Here is a 19,311-nt window from a genome sequence, read left to right as displayed (position 1 = left end):
AGAAGATAAACAGATTAAATATTAAATAATTTTTCAAATATTTACTTTAAGTTGAAAATACAAGATATCATATCAAAAGCAGAAATTGATTCATGAAAATGCTATTATACATTATTATCATGTCGGCACTTTACCCCTTAACCTTAAAATAGTATAGTTTTTAAATAACCCCTAAATTTAAAAAATGGCAGAATTAGAATTAACCGAAGAAGAATTGACACAAAAACATAAAAAGGAACGGAGAGAATTGCAAGGTGATAAGATAATTTAATTTTAGTTTACAAAATATTTTTTTCTCGATCATACGTTTTTTAACATAAAATGATTTGTAGTATCGTGTTTATATGAAATGTTTTATTAATGGTATTTTATTACATTGTAATTATTTAATATTATATTTTATAGATACTTTTTAAAATATACAATTATTTAATTATTATATTTCAAATTTTAGCACAAATACAAACGCTAAAAAAGTCAATTTGTAAAGGTGATAAGAAAAAGAAAAAAGAAGTGACTGAGGAAATTAATCGCTTAGAAGAGACTTTAGATAAAAAGCAAGAAGAAGAGTTAATAACATGGAAAGTTTCGCATCTTAATATTAATAATGTGGAAAATGAAGATGCAGAAAATAGCAATGATAAAAGCACAAAAAATAACAAACAATATGAGCAGCCAATACATAGAATTTCAAAAGCACAGAAAAGAAGAGACAAGAAAGCAATTGCAGAAAAGGAACGCAATCAGAGAATTATAGAGCAAGAGGCATTAAATGTTTTTGGAAAAAGAAATATAGAATTGCAAACTATTAAAAAAATACTCTGTGACCGTGGTTTAATGATATATGAGATCCCAAGTGATGGTCATTGGTAAATTATTTGTTTACACTGTTTAGAGAAATTTATTAATAGCTATTAATTATATATTTTTTTATTTTATTTATGCTATTACCATATTAATTTTTACAGTTTATATAATGCTGTTGCACATCAGCTAAAAATTATAGGAGAAACTCCATTGAATTTTCATGAACTTAGAACAAAAACTGCTGTATATTTGAGAGAAAACATGAATGAATTTTTACCATTTATTTCTAATCCAGATTCTGACGATCTTCTCTCACCAGAACAATATGAGAAATATTGTGATGATGTGGCAGATACAAGTGCCTGGGGTGGAGCTATTGAGGTAAGTTAAAATAAATTAAAGAAATATATATATGCTGTTTTGAAAAATGTATTTCTAAAATTATTTTTGTTTCAAATAGCTACAGGTTCTTTCGCATGTATTGAAATGTCCAATAGAAGTCATTCAGGCATCAGGTGCACCATATATTATTGGTGATAATTATAATAATGATAAAAAAATGATATTGACTTATCATCGTCATATGTATGAATTAGGTGCTCATTATAATTCTGTTACAAAATATGTTCAAGAAGAAGAAAGCTGATAGAGATGGATCTTATATCTGGCTAATATCTATAAAAGAGAAGCTACGCATGTTTCGTAATACTTTTTACCGTAAAATACATAAAAAGCTGCCACAGTATAAGTGTCCAGGAAACATATCAATTTTAAATTAATAATTCAACGTTTCTCTGGCAACTTTAACTAACATATACTTAAAAGTCTGTAACTTTTGTTAAGTAATAAGTGTAATCTAAGATAACAAAAGTTAATAGGTCTTCCTTTATAGTTTTTTTGTAAATGATTATTGCACTATTATAAAAATTTTATTTATTTATTACTTAAATATTTGACAATATAAAGAAGCTGCCAGCAAATTGCAAGTACATATTACTGTTCAGTGCTTGCTTGCTCCCAAGTTTTAATGTAAATACCTATTTAAACATAATTTATGTTTTTTGTAACAAAAATTTAATTTATGATGAAAATTAAATAAATGTTAAGGCGATATTATTGCAATAGAAATATTAAGATTGTGTGTATGTGTGAATATATGCTAATACTTTTGTCATGTGTTCTTATAGTTTTGTACTATTTTAATAGTAAGTAATATACATAAAATGTGGAATAAAAATGATGAACTATTAAAATTATTTGTTTTTGAAAGCATAATTTGTTTATTCTTCAGTACTGCGAAAGAATAGAAAGTAACAGTAGTAAATTTTCATTTTTCCACATGATTTACATTATCATTTAATGTTTTATCATCGTCAGATATTCCTTGGTTTTTATTTGGATTATCTGGTTTCATTTGCGGAAATAGCAGTACTTCCTAAAATATATTATCATTATTATATTTTTAATGATATTCTATTGTTTTATTATTATAACTTACTTTGATATTATTTGAATCTGTAAGTAACATTGTAACACGATCAATACCCATTCCCCAACCAGCAGTTGGTGGTAAACCATATTCCAATGCGGTACAGTAATTTTCATCAACGACCTGAGCTTCTTCGTCTCCAGCTGCTTTATCCTTTGCTTGTTCCTCAAATCTATATGTTTATGATATTAAACAACAAATCTTTAAAATCATATTCCAACTTCGATACTAATATACTAGGTGAATTACCTTTCTCTTTGTATTACAGGATCATTCAGTTCTGTATATGCATTGCAAACTTCTTTTTTCATAATAAATAATTCAAATCGCTCTGTTAATCCCGGTTCAGAGCGATGCCATTTTGCTAGTGGAGACATAATTTGTGGATGATCCAAAATGAATGTAGGATTGATACAATTTTCTTCTATAAATTCTCCAACCAGCTGTTAAAGATTTCTTAAGAGATATATGTAATAACAAAGAATCCTTAAATTTAAAAATCATATTACCTTATCTAGTAATCTAGCTGTTGTTTTTGGTGGCGGACATTCAATCTCATATTTGGTACACAGATCACTAAGTACTTGATTTGTTTCTGGGGTACTTAAATCTGATGGAGTTAATTTAATTTTTAAAATTTCTTCTAAAGTTTTTATCATTGAAATTCGTTTAAATGGTGGAGTAAAGTCAATTTCTACTGCTTCACCCTCTGGACCATCTGGGTGATATGTTATTTTATAACTACCATAAATAGTTTTTACCATTCCTGAGACCATATCTTCTGTAATAGATATCAAATCATTATAATCTGCATAGGCCATGTAAAATTCACAAGTAGTAAATTCTGGATTATGTGTCAGATCTATTCCTTCATTCCTGAACTGTCTTCCAATTTCATATACTCTATCCAATCCACCTATTACCAACATCTATAATTATATAACAGTGTTGTATTAATATATAATTCAGAAACAATAATCATTTATGAATCTGGTAAAATAATTCTTACTTTATGATATAATTCTGGAGCAACGCGCATGTATAAGTTCATATTTAATTCATTATGATGTGTAACGAAAGGTTTAGCTGTTGCACCACCAGGAATCACATTCATCATTGGCGTTTCAACTTCTAAAAATCCAAGTTCATCGAGAAATTGGCGAACATATGCGACTATTTTCGCTCGTATTTCAAACGTTTTTCTTACTTTATTATTTAATATAAGATCTAAATAACGCTGACGAAATCTTGTTTCCTAAATTAGCAAGATAGTATAATTGTTATTATTTTACATAACATATATAACAGAATAGGAGTTTCAGTTTTTTGTACCTTATCTTTTAATCCAAAGTAGAGATTTGGCAGCATATGTAGGCAAGGACTCAAAAGAGTAATACTATGTGGTATAATAGAAAATTCACCCTTTTTAGTTTTTCCAGGATTTCCAAGTACACCAATAATATCGCCTCTTTTTATCTTAGATGTATCGCCGGCAAATTTTTCTTGATCTTTATATTGTCTTGCATTTGCCATAACTTGAATCTTAACACCTTCACCTCTGAGGTCATAAAAAATTAATTTAGCACCTGATCCTCTAATTGCATGTACACGGCCAGCTACACTATGTACTTCATTGTTTAATATTTCTCCAGGTTTCAAATTATTACTGAATTTTTCAATAAAGTTTTCCAATGAAATTGATACGTGAAACTTATGTGGATATGGATTATCATTTGTATCTTTGAGATGCTTGACTGCTTGAGTCCTAAGTTTATTGTACTCCTGAAAATCATTATCTGATATAAATACAACAATAACATAATTCTATATATTTAAATATATATTTAATTAATAAGATTCTCAATATTACAGTGATATATATCCTTACATTTGGACTGATATCCTCTTCTTTGTTTTCCTTTTTTTCCTCAGCTTCTGTCTGATCTTTTGTTGTTACTTGAGTTAATGCTTTTGCTTCTTTCTCAGCTTTCTCTTTTAATTTCTGATCAGCTTTTAGGCGTCTTTTTATTTCACTGTAATCAGATTTAAAGACATGCGACTCAAAGATTCTACTTCTCATATTAGGGAATGTGATCTTCTTTAAGATATACGCACTCTGTATGAAAATGACGTATAGGTATCTGATGTAATTTTGTTGTTTTTGTTTTGTAAATTACCGGCAATACCACATCAACAAAAACTTTGGTTATGTTATATAGCATAGTTAATTAAAATTATTGTTGCTATTACGTTTGTATGTACATATATATATATATATACACAATAAATATATTTGCGAATATTTAAAAAATATTATTATTTATTGTTTAAAAATGTTATATTAGTATAAACAATTAAACATCCGTAAAACAACGTGGTGAGACAGAATATATCATTTATTGCTGTTCCATATAGGTTATGTTTAAATTGTCAGTATAAATAATAAAAGCTATTCTATAGATATAAAATAAAAAGTTTGGGAATCCAATTTTCTGTTAGTACTATTATTTTACTCACTTTTTTGATAATTTTTCTCCCATATTGTCAGCCATGTTGGTATACTTAAAAAAAGATTCTCACTTACTACGGTTGGTAAACCTGTAAGGTATTCAACTGCCAAACGATCGTTTTATATTTTCCATTCCGCGCGTGATTTTTAATTTTCAATATATTTTCCTTTCGTTTAACATAATTTATTTTAAAGATCGTATTTCGCTATTCTAACTGTATATTTCAAGTAAACATAAATGTGAATAGAAATCTTCTTTCAATATTATTGCCGTTTACAATGCAATATTTGAAATATGTTACTTTGACAACCATATTTGTTGATCGTGCGTTTAATATCAGTCGGTTGTATCTAATCTCAATTTGAAGAACGCTTGCATTTAATTTAAAAAAAATGGACGGCTGTTTTGGTTATCACGAGCTGAAAGCATTGGAGGAATTAATCAATCCTACGAAAAACGATTCAGATTCCGAGGATGATTTACCACAGGCTGGTGCCCGAAAACTTGGTAAGAGTTAAAAAGTTTTCAGGGTGTAATTGCTTTCTCCCACACTTGTTCGATATTTGATGTATGCATACAATAGAAAGGCTTCCTTCTTCTGAAGGAATTACTTTATTGTAGAAGTAATATCGAGAATGATTTAAAATTGACAATATTATTACTATTATGTATACGTGTATGTATGCGTGTTAACGTATTTTTATTTGAAAATTACTTAGACAAAATGGCGGGCGATCTCGCACAGTGGGATTTACTCATTTAGTCATAGTAAAGTAGTTCTTGCAGCAGTATGGACGATGTGTAAAATAAATGCTTTTAAGGACCTGGTGATATCGGTACTGAAAATGGGAAATCTCAAGACCATTTGGGTCCACATGCACCGCTGAAAGCGGAAGGCGATGATATTTGGCATCCGTCTGAAGCAGCCGTGTCGGAGAATACGGAAGTCTACGATCCGAGAAAAGTTCCGGAATATGAGATGAAATTTAAGCAGGCAGTGACGGCGGAAGATGTTTTTTTGGGTGTTAGTGTCGCATTGACATGTACAATAAATCGCTTTCAAATTTGATTACTTTGCAAACATGTTCGCAGTACGAATTTTTTGATTGATTAATCATTCGTTATTATAAATTATTATAACAAATTGTGTGTTATATAACACAATTTTATATATATATATATATATATATATATATATATATATATATATATATATATAAAACACAATTTATATAGGTTATTATAAGCAAAGAATTGATGATGTTAGATGCAAGTAATTATTTTTATTTCTTCTATAGAGAGATTTCTGATGTAATTTCCTCGTACAATATTATGTGTATATGAAAGCTTATCTCATGTTTATTATAACATGAAACAGCCGATGGAATATTTTCAGTCAATTTTTCCTTGTCTCATCCATATTACATATAATTCTATTGTAATTACTAATAACGAGGTTTACATTGAATTAAATGACCCGTAATGCAATTTTGCTTCTAGCGAATTGCGCGGTTTTCCCGATATCAATCATTTTTTCCTATATTACTTGCAATTAAGTAGTTTCTGAAGTATTCTCTGATTTTCTCGTTATTTGTTTGTTTTGCAAGAAATATGCCACATTGAAGTAGCTCTTTAAAGAAAAAAATTTAATACATTTCTTAATAACAGAATTTAAAATAAGAATGTTCACCTTTTCATTGCAAGCAAATATATATTTATCAAAATGAAGAGCTAATTCACATTTTCCTGTTGGAAATCAGATGGGATTCAAAACTCCAGGGACGGCGTCCTGCGAGTGGTTATCCGTGTTGGTGAGGATGCCGCAGGAAGCGCGCGAGAAAATCGAGCTGTCTGTGGAAACTGAGGCGATCGACGTACGGAGTCCAAGGTGAGAGAGAAATCCGGCGATTTATCAGGCAATCCCTTACGAACTTTCATTCCTTTGACTTCCAGTCGGGAATTTCTTTGACAATTTTATGAGTCCATAAATCTGAGAGCCAGTCATGATTTTCTAGATATCGATTGCATCTCAAGACGCCACATTCGGTCGATCCTAATGCCTCATCGGCTAAGTGGCACAGTGACACTTCCACGTTGGAGATCATTCTCAGGCTTGTACGCGAACTGGACAACGTGAATTTTTAATCAACGTAACGGTAGGCATTTTCGTTTCTGTAAAAACAATCAGAGGAATTCTTCTATGTTGAATGCATTTCGGCATTGGTGTATGTTACCGTTTGTAAAGTTGGAGTTGTCGTTTTGTCATCCCTCATATTCGAACTTTATCAAAGATAATTTAATTGTTTAAGTCAAAATATAATTTTGACTTAAAATATATATATTTTCATTTATCATAATAGTTGAAATATAAAAGTAAAGTGTAATGTTACAAACAAAACTTCATTTCAATAAAAGAACTTTCAAAAAATTCAAAGAAGATTAGTATGTAACTCTTGTTTGCTATCTCATTAGTGATTTGACAATGTAATTAAATTTTTTAATATTAATACACGATCGAGTAACATTTTGTTAACTTACAAAATTGACTTTTTTTTCTGTAATATTTCTATAACTTCAAATTTATGAACGGTAGTACATATTTAGTTTCTCTCTTTATTTTTTCCCAGTTCTTTCACAAAATTCGGATTTCTATTTTCATTTTAATTGTTTGTCGAAAACCAAAAGAAAGATTCGTCGACAGTATAAGAATTATAACATACAAGATGTAACTTTATATGAATTGTAACATATGAAACGTCTGCTTGAATGTACGGGACGAAAATATTACTTGTCTATAATATTTCTTTTTGCATCGGATTAAGGATTAACGTTTAAGCAAATGAAATTGATATTTGGAATTACATTCTGCTATTAATACAACGATTACGTTATTAGTTACATTATGAAATATAAGTTCAGATATTCTACAGTTAAGAATTAATTTGAAAATTACTATTAATTTGAATTAAGTAAAATACAATAAATTATGTACTTTATAGTAAGATAATACAATAAATATTGACTGTTTTCATTACTCGAACTAAAAGTGTATTTCAAATAATCGATAATAAAGTATGAAAAATTCAAGCATACTACTTCATATGTTTTCGATATAAAATTTAGCGAAACTTATGCAAATAAAGGTGGAAATATAGCGTTATTCATCTTTTCCATCCAAGTTTGTACATGAAAAAATAGTATGAATAAAGGTTGATATAAAAATGTGATGTGAGAGTTTAGATTACAGAATCATATTTTGTTACGTTATCTGCATGTTAAAACAAATCGAAAAAGTATTTGAATTTTATTTTTTAATTTTTATTAAATTTTCCCGGCCGATGTAATCATTTATATCAATTAATTTCTCTCTCGCAAAATGATCGATTAATGTAGGTATCAAATAACACATCATAGTTTTATAGAATTCTATACCAAAAAAAAAAAAAAAAAAAAAAAAAAATATGGTAATACTAAACTATTACACTATATTGTGACATCAGCTAAAACATATTATTTTACGACACTAATAAATTGTACATTTGTCGACTGTGCAATACGATATTCGCGCGAGGGAACATGTAAACAAAATAATCGATCAAACAATTTTTATAACAAATGTTCCATGTCTATTCGCGAAAAATATTCGCCTCGGTTCTATTCGCACGATTATTCGTGCAATTCTCATTACGTACCGTCATGTGTCTCAGAGAAGACTCTTAAATGATCATTTCCATAATCTCAGGAACCCCTAGTGTCTCTTCGAATACAGAAATTATTCAAGTCTAATTATACAGAGACGATAGTTCCTCGCTATGAAATCTAAAGTGGATCCATTACATACTAGGGGTGAAAGATCACGAAAAATCATCGTACGTATTTAGAAAAATGGGATTTTAAAAATTTAGAACTTCTCTCGAGTATTTACTGTACGCAGAATTTCTGAAAGCACCTTGCGAAAAAGCTTGCGAAGGTAGATTATTTTTCTTGCCAGCTTGTTGTGTATTTTATCGTTTAGCCGTTGTTGCTACGTAAAACAAGCTTCTCGTGGAAAAAGCTTGCATGTATTCATCCTTTTCTTTATATATCGCATAATACTATTATATCAAAACTGAGTACCTCGACCAAAAAAAAAAAAAAAAAAAAAAGAGAAATTACGATAGTAATCCCAGTTAACTCCATACGTTCGAATTATTATGAAAGTTATCATGAGAAATTAAAATTCTCGTTCCGTTTCAATTTCTTAAACATTTCTCCACGTTTGTTTATCGTGGATTTCTCTGGGAAGTAACGGCGTGGCCCTGTTGCTTGGTAACCTTGAAAGAATCATGAATCTCTTTGTAAATTCGAGTTCGGGGCGAGTGCTTTCAACGATTTCAGGGAAGTTAAGGTTTTTGCTCGGGTCGTGCATCTATCCGTGGATTTATTTCCAACTGTTCGAAGAAGCTACGAATGTAAAAGTTCCGCCGCTGTTAAGCGCGATCGTGGATCTGTCTGCGAACTTTCCGAAGAAAGTTTTTCCCACGGTATCTCTTTTCCGTCTTTCGTTATTGGCTAAAGCAGCAATTAAAGGGATTGAGTTTCGATCGGATTGTACAAAATACCCAAGAATTTCTTAATTTTCGACGATCATAGGCAACAAGTAGGGTGGATCTGTTGGAGATCTATCGTTTGGGACATATTATCTTTTAATTCATACCGAGCTAGTCTAAAAAAACATAACATAATATTTATCACATTCTAATTATTGAAATTCAGAGATTATTTTCACTATCAGGACCTTTTAATTATTATTTTTTAGTAAGTTCTTTGTTTATTAGAAAATATGAAATCGATTTCCTATTCCTTGTAACATTGTTTCGTAAGAAATCATAATTGTAACGTTTTCAAAAGAATAAAAAGAAGTCCTCTTTCTTTCTCGTTAAATATAATGTCCATCAGAGGAGACAGTTATACGGGTTTTAGCATTGTTTGGGAAACACGCGTGTAAAAATGTCCGTGTCTTGCGTTCTCTTCTGATGAAGGACAGCTCGTAATTCCGCAGTCTTCTGTCTCGTGCGTTCAGTCGCAGGTATTCCGGATTTCCGGAGTTTTTCAGATAAAAACTCACGCTTGTTTTATACACGGCTTAAAAACACTAGGGACATAAATCGAGAGGCTTTTAACGTACACGAGCCTTGTCGAATTTAATGCTTTAGATAGAAATTTGAGGAAATATTCTAGACCTTCAAATTAAAAGATAATATTTATTGAGAATATAAAGTGATTAAAAAAAATCTAGCAGTAGCTCACGGGAGAACATTTTATGAACATATTGTTTGCAATAAAACATCTTGAAATGCCATTAATATCGCAGTGGGCTTCAACTACTAAGTAATTAGTTTTTGAACTAGTAAAAATATATATAGAAATTATGAAATGAGCCAATTTTTTACATTAACAACTACATTTCGTACTTTTTATATGCCCGAGGTATCCAATGCTGTACACTAGTGTACACTTGCAATAAATTTCTTGTAACTCTTGTGTACATTTCCAGATTGGTTCCAAATTTAACCAATACAATCACGAGACGGCCAAACACGGTAAATGTTCGAATACTTCTGTGAGCCACTGTTTGAAATTGCAATAATAATCAACACGCAACCGTCCAGTGCAGTACTTCTGCTTGCCGCACATGGAGAAATTTATTCGACAGACAAGCCTGTCTGTTAGTCCGATCGATGAATCAAATATTCGACAAAGAACGCGGAGATTAAATTTCACGGAGGTGGGTATAATTATTATTCACGCGGCGGCGCGTTCACCGCGGTTGCGAGCCAATTTGCCGGGAAGTTCGAACGCTTTGGTAACTTGGAAACGGTGTTCCTTCGCCGTGTTGACCCGCATGACCTGACTGTGACACATTGCGTAATGCAGTGCGGCAATACATTGCGATGCATGAGGAGAGATGCACAGCGGCGCGCCGCCACCGATAAAGGCAGAGACGCGCGATTCTTCCATGCCGAATCGATTATTGGGGACCGCAGTCGATAATACGAAATTCCCGCTATTATTGCCACCTGTACGTGTCCCGTTCTTCTCCCGTAATATTAGACTTCTGTATGCATTGAATGCGTTTCTCTGTTTCTGATACGAGAAGGATACTCTCTCGGAATGATAACTCTTTGAATTTATAGGAGCTTACAATAATAGGAAGTTGTGCGAAACGAGTGTGGAAGCTTTGTGGAAAATTCAGATGAATCGATGGAGAGTTAGAACTAATATTTTTTATTCACTCTGGGTCGTACGTGGTCATAAGGTGAAGATGCATATTTGAAATATCGTAGGACTTTTTGGCGCACGATTAGATATGCGATGACAGCGGATAATCTTGAAGATTAGACCGACTATCGATTTCTACAAAAAATTAATAAATTAGTTAAATTTGTTGTCAAAACGTGAATGATCGATTAGAACCGTTAGTTCTCTAATAAAATAAACCGTTTATTGCTACGTACTGCAGATGTAAATTTTCCAAAATACCATCTGACTGTGAGTTTGTCAATTAGGTAAGCTCGAAAGAATCTGATATCATTATCTTTTGTAACGAAGGAAATACCTCTTATGTTGTTATCTCTTGTAACGAAGAAAGTACGTATTTATATAAGATTTCTAAAGAAGATATAAGACTTCTAAAGATAAAGGGAACATTAAAATACTGAAGCCTTTCGTCGCTTCATTTTGTAATCGCATTGCCGACTCGAGGCTTGATTTCTTCCGAATTAATTTGGAAAAATATTTTTCTTATCTTATCTATGGTTCGTCAGCCTCTTACGACGCTTTCCCTCAATATTAAACGTGCAACGTTTACCTCTCATCTGATCATGAATTTTAAAACCAATCTTCGCGGATTTCCTCTTTCGAGGAGGAGCCTTGTTCAAACCGCCAGTGAATCCCCAAACCATTGTCCCCTCCTCGCATCAAATCGCACGAAATCTCTTCGAAGCCAAAATGCATTTGCTCCCATTTCCTTCAGATTACCGATTTTCGAATCAATACGCTCAGACGCTCCTCTTCTTAAACGTTGTCCCCCTGATTGTTCAGGACTTATTCTTAGACTATTGTGCATCGAAGAAAGATGTTACAAATCTATTTATCAACATTGGTAGCTGATAAATTATCACGTAGAAGAAAGTCACGTTCACGTTAGGCAACTTTCGGCCTTTTGGGTAAGTTCAACGTTGCACGTGTTAATATCAACTCTCAATCAAGTTGCAACAACTTGTTCTTGATCGTTCAATCAGAAACATTAGCAACAAGAGTATAAATTCCAGCAGAATCTACATCTTACTATTTCCGACCTAACGATATCTGTTTATTTCAACTATAATCGTCGAGTGTAAACGTATTTGCTTTAATCACAAATTACTTGCCTCTATCATCATCTTGTAGCCGCTGCACGCCCTGTATTTCGTCTAGATCGCACGTTTCCCCTCGTAATCCCCTAATGGGATGATATTCCACTAACGGCAAGTAGATTTGCCGCGATTCGCTCGTCTCACCCGTTAGCTCCCGACTTGGCTTATAGACTTTTCAATTTCATTCGCGCCGAGTGTTCCACGCCCGGGATGGGGATGAGGAGGGGCGCACGTACAGCCGTAGAAATTTTCCGAGGGCTGCATTTCACCATTTCCAGCCATTATGGTTTTCCCATTTCCCCGTGAATGTGATATCCAGGTGAAAGGGCAGTCCGAGGGATGGATACAGGGACACGTGTGTGGTCCGCGATAGCCGCAAGGCCGAGGGCGGACGGATGGCGGTCGTAGCTGGCAGAGATATGAAAATAATTGGGCAGAAAGCAGCCGGTTGCTCAGACGAGGCTCTCACGATGCTCGCCGCTCACGATTCTGCCGGTATAATTTAAACAGTCAGATGGAAAGGCTGAAACGAGGATGAAAGATGAAATTTCTTTTTCATTTGTTCGTAACGTGCGGGACGATCTAACGTTAGTGACGATCAGGCGGGAGAATTGAATTTGTTAGGCGGAGCTTTGTTTGGATGCGAGGTTTATGCAAATTCCCATAAAGTTTTCACGGGAACATTACCTTCTTTTACCATCCCTTGCGATTTTCTCCTTTTCGTCGTGGCTGTATTCTGTAGATTTTCTTTTTGCAAGCGGGAATGCTCACTACACGGTTCGTAGAGAATTAGATTCTGATGATCTCATTTCGATTGTTTTAATTGGAATACGATGAACGGCAACTGTTATTTATTACGTTCTTGAGACACAGAGGTCTTTTAACGCGTTGTATATAATATTTTATAGTTTTGTTAATATTTAGTATATAATATTTTATAGTTTAGTTAATATTCAGTATATAATATTTTATAGATTAGGTAATATTCAGTATATAATATTTTATAGTAAATTTAGTATATTTAGTATATTTTTATTTAGTAAATTTAGTATATTTTTATATATTTAATATATTTAGTATATTTTATTTAGTATATAATATTTTATAGTTTAGTTAATATTCAGTATATAATATTTTATAATTTAGGTAATATTCAGTATATAATATTTTATAGTCTAGGTAATATTCAGTATATAATATTTTATAGTTTAGTTAATATTTAGTATATAATATTTTATAGTTTAGTTAATATTCAGTATATAATATTTTATAGTTTAGGTAATATTCAGTATATAATATTTTATAGTCTAGGTAATATTCAGTATATAATATTTTATAGTTTAGTTAATATTTAGTATATAATATTTTATAGTTTAGTTAATATTCAGTTTATAATAGTTTACAGTTTAGTTAATATTCAGTATATAATATTTTATAGTTTAGTTAATATTTGATATATAATATTTTATAGTAAATTTAGTATATTTTATATATTTTTATTTAGTAAATTTAGTATATTTAGTATATTTTTATATATTTAACATATTTAGTATATTTAGTATATAATATTTTATAGTTTAGCTAATATTTAGTACTTTTTCGCTTTGTATAATTTTCGAACTACTCACAGTAGTCTACTCGAGTATCTTCCAAGAAAAATTTACACCGTTCCGTTTGAAACGTGCTGAAACCCGGCGTGTTTGCACCTTGTTACTTCCAACATTCGTGAATGTTGAGGGTGCGCAACCCTTCGACGGTTTGTTCGATGACGCGTTCGATAACACGGTATCGAGTACGTCGAGGCGTTTACCGACAATATTTAGCCGACTATCATGCGCTGTGTGTGCCGATGATGTGTAACGACGCGTGGCACTCGGGCAATTACAAGTGCTGCCGCGAGGCTGCAAACTCGTTCCGCGGATCGTGGATGTAACGGGGCGTAAAGTCGCGACACACAGCGAACGAGCGTAACAGGCCCGGTAATTTGTCTTTGGTAAAATTAAAAACGTCGTCCTTCGGGTTGCCTTCCGCAAGAAGTTCCCCGACGCTCTGCCTGCCAACCACTCTCTCGTCGAAATTCGACGATTTATCTTTTTTGCCTGCCACGATTAACTGCACGGCAAGAATCCGCCAGAACAGGCCGGTGAAAAATGGGGAAAGGAAAACAGGGCTGCTGGTTCAGCCGTCGTCGAACGTGATGAATTATATACGAGTAAATTTTTCGGTCTAAATTTTTTTCGCGCACTTTAAAATATGCATAAAAATATCTGGCCAATCGAACGAGAAACTAGAAAAAAAAAAGAAAGTGCCACAATAGATTTTCATCTCGTCAAAATTTAGAGTTTAAAATTTTCAAATTTAGATTTTAAGGTTTTCTTAAAAAGAATTTTCGCAATTCTTTTTCCAGGTGCATGCAGAGATTAGGAGACGGCGCTGTATGGGTAAGTTTGTGAGAAAAATATTCTTTTGTCAAGATTTATTAGCGTGCATGCTCGCTCGTATATATAAGATGCATAAGCATTCGCAAAATATATTTCACGTGGTTTTCTACAAGAGACGAAAAAGACTTGGCTCAAGTTCTCTTAACGCTTGCTTCATAATTGCTTGTTCCAACGTTCAGAGTCGTCCCGAACGACTTGGTCATGGAATTAGACTGGTGAAAGATAAATCAACGGGGGTAGGGATGATCAATTTGCCATGGAGGTTCGGAGCATTTCGATAAATTGTCGGACAGTCTCGCGTGGGAGATATTGTGAATTTGCTTTGACACATTTCCTATCGTTTGCCTGAAGCCTGCTACGCAATGGGAATCGATAAATTAACCGATAGATAATGCACACACAGCCAGATGGAACGTGTTTCTGCTTGTGTGTTGTTCGTAAATTCTCTCTCTCTGTTCGTTGCTTCTGGCTAGTAATTCATCGATGTTAATTTCCCTCACGGTCTCGCGTTACATCGTCCTGCGAACGTTGTTTATTTTTCGTTGTTGTTCGTTTGTCAATTTTCGTGCTCGCAATATTTCCTGAACTTTCGTTCCTTGTTACTTTTCGACGTCGAGAAGAATTCGAGAACTCGATGGACAACAAAATGCGACTCCTTCGCGTTAAAGAAGTTTATTTAATTATGATCGGAACACTGTTCGAGAGAGAAATTTTAATGGCACTGAGAAACACGGATATCTTCGGGGAAATTTTTGCCGGCGTCGCATCACTTACGCTCGTTACACGTATACCTTTCAGTTCATTAGCGTTTCTCAAAGAATTTACTTTGTATCCTGCTTCAGAGATAAAGAATGTGTAACGTTCGAACCGTCATTAATTTCTCTTTCTCTTTCCCGAGGAAAGCATACTCTTTTTTACATTTTTCTGCGCTTCAAGCTGAAAAAAAAGAAAAAAGAGAAAAAAAGAACGAGAGAGAAGAAGTCAGGTTCCATAACGGGAAAAGGGACCTTCTTTATCCCCGTAAATGCGAGAAAGAAAGAAAAAGAGAGAGAGAGAGAAAAAAAATCAGAGTCGCCTAGAAAATGATCCTCAGATGCATAAATTCGCTCGTCCGGAGGACAAAGAGTAGAGTAAATTTTAACGAGGCACCCGGGCTCTTTTGTTTCCCATTCGGGAAAGGCTTCAGTTTTCCATAAATTAATATGTACCAGAAACGGGGAAGTAAAGCGAGCTACTTTTCAACTCGTTGGTCCCCCCCCGAACCTATTTAGATCAAAGCAGTTGCTAAAGCAAACACAGCCCCCCTCTTCCTCTCTCTCTCCCTCTCTGTCTGTATCTTCGGCTGGTTGGGGACTAAATTCTCATTACTCTTGCTTGATAGTTTAAACAAGCTTCGTTTGTCATTGGCGAAACGAAACGAAACGAAACGAAACGGAACGAAACGCGTGGATGTCGTGTCCTCTGTTATTCCATTTCTGAGCTCTTCCTCTCGAAGGATTCTATTTATCCAACTAGAGGCCCCGGGACGAAGACGTACGGGCAGTTTAAGAGTTCACCGAGCCAATGCACTTCTATAAATCTAAATGAACGACGACGTGAACGACGATGGGAAAGTAGAACGCTTAAATGCAGCGGGACTGACGCGTGACTTCATCGTGTTTCAATTTCGCGTCATCGCGGCCTGTCTCAAGAGCAGAACGTCCCTCTCGTTCTTCGATACTTTCCCCGAGCGTAGATTACGTTGATATTGGCTTTCCTCTCCAGCTTCAGTTTTTAGCTGAAAGCTGAAGAGATAAACGGAACGCAGCAATAATTGTATTATCCGGGCTACATCGTTCAACTTCATGAATTAAGAATCACTAGAGGACAACGTGATGCATAACAAGCGCCGGTTTTTTTTTTTTTTTAACTTCTCTCCGAGTTTATCACGATCTATGCCTACTTTCTTGCGACGAATGAATTTACGGCGAGGCAAGTCGTTTATCGGGTATCGATCTAGCGCAGAAATTAATGAAAAGTGGAGAGTTGGTCTTCCGAGTGGTTCGTGGTAATAATAGAAGATGCAACGATTGATAAATGGAGACTGGACTAGAGAGCTAGTTGTAAACTAGTCCACCGATGAACCATCCATTTGATCTTTTCCTTCTTCGTCAACAAAGAATATGATATCATCGAATCGCAACACTGTGTTGTCTGTTCAATGACACGGTTATCATCACTTTGATAGAAACTAGAAAAGATCACGAGTACGAGAAAGAGACAGGGGGCGGCGTTAATTGTGGTCAAACAGAGCGAGTCAGTCGCGACCGTTGAAAAATGATTGTTCCTGATGTAACTGGGAACGAAGCGACAGTTTTACTACTTCGTTCCAATTGCGAGAAGTTTTCTTCTTAACTCTTCCAGAGATGCTTAATATGATTTTCTTTCTTTTCGTTGGTTTTCCCTTCCGACGTTGTTCTAGGGAAAAATTCAGTTAATCAGTTCGGGAAAAAGACGTTCCCTCGTTGCGAAAACGGCCCGATGAAAAATTGCTCTCTCTCCCTAAACGCACAGTCTCTTTCCCTCTTTTTTTTTTCACATTAAATAAATACGTTTCAATATCTCACTGTCTGGTTCTCGTGTCAAGTTACAGAAGTCAATTAATTTTTTCGTTCACAAGTAAAGATTTCGCTTGTCAACTGGAGGGGGCGGATTAGAATTAACTTGTCACTTGGATTACTAATTATTGGATATAATAACTTCTCTAATAATTCTGATTAAAAACTGATCTGATTGACAGTCGACGCGAAGCTGCTTAATATCGTAAATATTCACGACGCGAACGAGGAACGGATGGCCAAGAGATGAGAGGAAAAATCGAGAGATATATTCCTCCGGCTTTATTACGTGTATCAAAACGATTATAAACGAGAAATATCGAGAACTGATATTAATGTTATTTCATAATCTCAATGAAGATTATATTTAGTGAGCTTCAAAGGACTATTAAGTTTTCTCATTCGTTCTTGAATTACGAAGAAACGATTCATAAGGTGTAACGGGCCTCTGCTTGAACGAAGTTAAAACTTTTCCCGCGCGGCCGATAAGCCCGTGCGAGAATATAGCAAGTAGCGGTGGGGAATGTTTTGTCCATCCAGTGAATTGCACACGTTTTATCGCCGTGATCGATAAGCGAAGCATTGGCGGTCTGGGATGAAGAGTTTCTACGGGGACAGCGAGGAGTTCAGTGAATCGTTTCAGATATTTGCACGTGCGATTGTTCTTATTCGGAGAAACGTTAAACATCGTATATATAAAGTACCGAGTTGAATCTGTATGAATTTCGTTTAATTTCAAACTACCAACCGTGCCGTACCGACGATTCCCTATCGCAATTAGACGGAATTGATTGTATGTAAATTAATTTGCGAATTTATTTATTCTTCGTTTCTATCTGCCGTGGTTCCCATGGTGATGAACGATATCGTAGGATGACGATCGCGTGTTTGATTTCGATCTTTATGGATGCAGTGAAACGTTGGAGAGGATTTTCTCTATTTCGACTGTTATCTGTTAGAAAAATATTCTTTGTTCTATGGAATTACAAATTTACGGTTTCTTTTATTACACGTGTGTTTTATTAATTTAACAAGGTGTTGTTTCCACTTGATATAAAAAGAAAAAAAAAAAAAAAAAAAACCCTTGCCCCCAGAGAGATTTGAACTCTCGACCCCTGGTTTACAAGACCAGTGCTCTAACCCCTGAGCTATGGAGGCTTACGGTTCTCCAATTCTTTGGCATTCTAGAAGCACGGTGTAAGATCTTTAATTTCTTTTTCCTAACAATTTCACTCTCTATTTTTAAGAATATTTGCCGAAGAAAAATAAAAGAGTTACGTAATTATGAATATTCGTTTTTTTAATTCCACGTATGTTTGAAATGTAAATGGGACGTAAAGTGATATAGAAAATAATTTCTCGGGGGGAAGGGGAGGCGGGAATTTTAAAATAGTTCTGTCACGAAGGACGACAAGTGTTAATACGTTTGCAATGTTTTATGGAGAATCAAGCTAAAAATAATAATTCTGATGTGTTGAATGAAATGCAAACGGAAGTTTCTTCTTATTTAAAAGTAAATTGCTGCCGAGGTATATTTTCTAATTAAATTTTCAGAAATCACAATTTTCGTTGAACGCAGCTTACATTTATGTATAAAATTCTGCATTCGCATTACCTTCTCACGTGGTGATAAACATAACGATAATATTTATTATTACTCCTTCGTTATTAATTTATCGCATACTATTCGCTTAAATTAATATTTAATTTATAAACAAACGATTATTGTTGCCACACAATAGCCAGCGAAATTAACAATATTTCAGAGTTAATTACCTTGTTAATATCATAAAATTCGAAACCTCGCCGACATGAAATATGAAATATCAGATATTGGTATTTGTGTCTCATTGTTATAGAAACGAACAGATAATTTTTAAATCACGTAAATTTAATTACGTAAGAAGAATGTTACAGCAACGAATGATCAGAGCGAACGTCGTAATATTTTATACACGATTTATACATGATCGTTCCTTTTTATTTATAGTTCCCTGTTCGATTAAGATACCGTTTTTACTTTCATAAAGTAGTTAGTTACGAAATTTCATTATCAGTTAATTATCTCAT

The 19,311-nt window shown here is 33.7% G+C and overlaps 3 protein-coding genes and 1 non-coding gene across 5 annotated transcripts; 2 read left to right on the top strand and 2 right to left on the bottom strand.

The window, feature by feature from the left end:
* The first annotated feature begins 97 nt into the window (after positions 1-97).
* On the top strand, positions 98-1,935 carry LOC122528022 (deubiquitinase OTUD6B). Its single transcript, XM_043652696.1, has 4 exons — positions 98-254; positions 455-869; positions 969-1,188; positions 1,268-1,935. The coding sequence occupies exons 1-4, from the start codon at positions 185-187 to the stop codon at positions 1,451-1,453; spliced, it is 891 nt and encodes a 296-aa protein (XP_043508631.1). The 5' UTR covers positions 98-184; the 3' UTR covers positions 1,454-1,935.
* A 128-nt stretch (positions 1,936-2,063) lies between these two features.
* On the bottom strand, positions 2,064-4,888 carry LOC122528021 (lysine--tRNA ligase). 2 transcript variants are annotated; one of them, XM_043652695.1, is made up of 8 exons: positions 4,814-4,888; positions 4,185-4,329; positions 3,629-4,078; positions 3,306-3,551; positions 2,806-3,225; positions 2,546-2,739; positions 2,306-2,468; positions 2,064-2,242 (listed from the first exon to the last, which is right to left on the bottom strand). In XM_043652695.1, the coding sequence occupies exons 1-8, from the start codon at positions 4,846-4,848 to the stop codon at positions 2,135-2,137; spliced, it is 1,761 nt and encodes a 586-aa protein (XP_043508630.1). In that variant the 5' UTR covers positions 4,849-4,888; the 3' UTR covers positions 2,064-2,134. The 2 variants fall into 2 exon arrangements, with proteins under 2 accessions (XP_043508630.1, XP_043508628.1); XM_043652693.1 differs by lacking the exon at positions 4,814-4,888 and adding an exon at positions 4,412-4,563.
* A 240-nt stretch (positions 4,889-5,128) lies between these two features.
* Positions 5,129-7,026, top strand: LOC122528023 (dynein axonemal assembly factor 6). Its single transcript, XM_043652697.1, has 4 exons — positions 5,129-5,313; positions 5,628-5,830; positions 6,567-6,694; positions 6,822-7,026. The coding sequence occupies exons 1-4, from the start codon at positions 5,199-5,201 to the stop codon at positions 6,949-6,951; spliced, it is 576 nt and encodes a 191-aa protein (XP_043508632.1). The 5' UTR covers positions 5,129-5,198; the 3' UTR covers positions 6,952-7,026.
* Positions 7,027-18,326: 11,300 nt separating this feature from the next.
* On the bottom strand, positions 18,327-18,399 carry Trnat-ugu. Its single transcript has one exon. It is a non-coding gene; the product is annotated as a tRNA-Thr (tRNA).
* Positions 18,400-19,311: the final 912 nt, after the last annotated feature.

The sequence above is a fragment of the Frieseomelitta varia genome, unplaced genomic scaffold (assembly GCF_011392965.1).
Source record: "Frieseomelitta varia isolate USP_RPSP 00005682 unplaced genomic scaffold, Fvar_1.2 scaffold_244, whole genome shotgun sequence".
Lineage (NCBI taxonomy): Eukaryota > Metazoa > Arthropoda > Insecta > Hymenoptera > Apidae > Frieseomelitta > Frieseomelitta varia.
Note: the sequence above shows the minus strand (reverse complement) of the source record. Positions and strands in the feature narration are given on the sequence as shown.

Bases quoted from the DNA above. Each gene is read 5' to 3' on its own strand.
- LOC122528023 (XM_043652697.1), top strand. From the start codon at position 5,199: ATGGACGGCTGTTTTGGTTATCACGAGCTGAAAGCATTGGAGGAATTA. The intron at 5,314-5,627 runs GTAAGAGTTAAA...AATGCTTTTAAG, and splicing joins GGCTGGTGCCCGAAAACTTG to GACCTGGTGATATCGGTACT. The intron at 5,831-6,566 runs GTTAGTGTCGCA...GTTGGAAATCAG, and splicing joins CGGAAGATGTTTTTTTGGGT to ATGGGATTCAAAACTCCAGG.
- LOC122528021 (XM_043652693.1), bottom strand. From the start codon at position 4,518: ATGCTATATAACATAACCAAAGTTTTTGTTGATGTGGTATTGCCGGTA. The intron at 4,079-4,184 runs GTAAGGATATAT...AATGATTTTCAG, and splicing joins AAGAGGATATCAGTCCAAAT to GAGTACAATAAACTTAGGAC. The intron at 2,469-2,545 runs GTAATTCACCTA...ATAAACATATAG, and splicing joins CCTGTAATACAAAGAGAAAG to ATTTGAGGAACAAGCAAAGG.
- LOC122528022 (XM_043652696.1), top strand. From the start codon at position 185: ATGGCAGAATTAGAATTAACCGAAGAAGAATTGACACAAAAACATAAA. The intron at 255-454 runs GTGATAAGATAA...TTCAAATTTTAG, and splicing joins GGAACGGAGAGAATTGCAAG to CACAAATACAAACGCTAAAA. The intron at 1,189-1,267 runs GTAAGTTAAAAT...TGTTTCAAATAG, and splicing joins CCTGGGGTGGAGCTATTGAG to CTACAGGTTCTTTCGCATGT.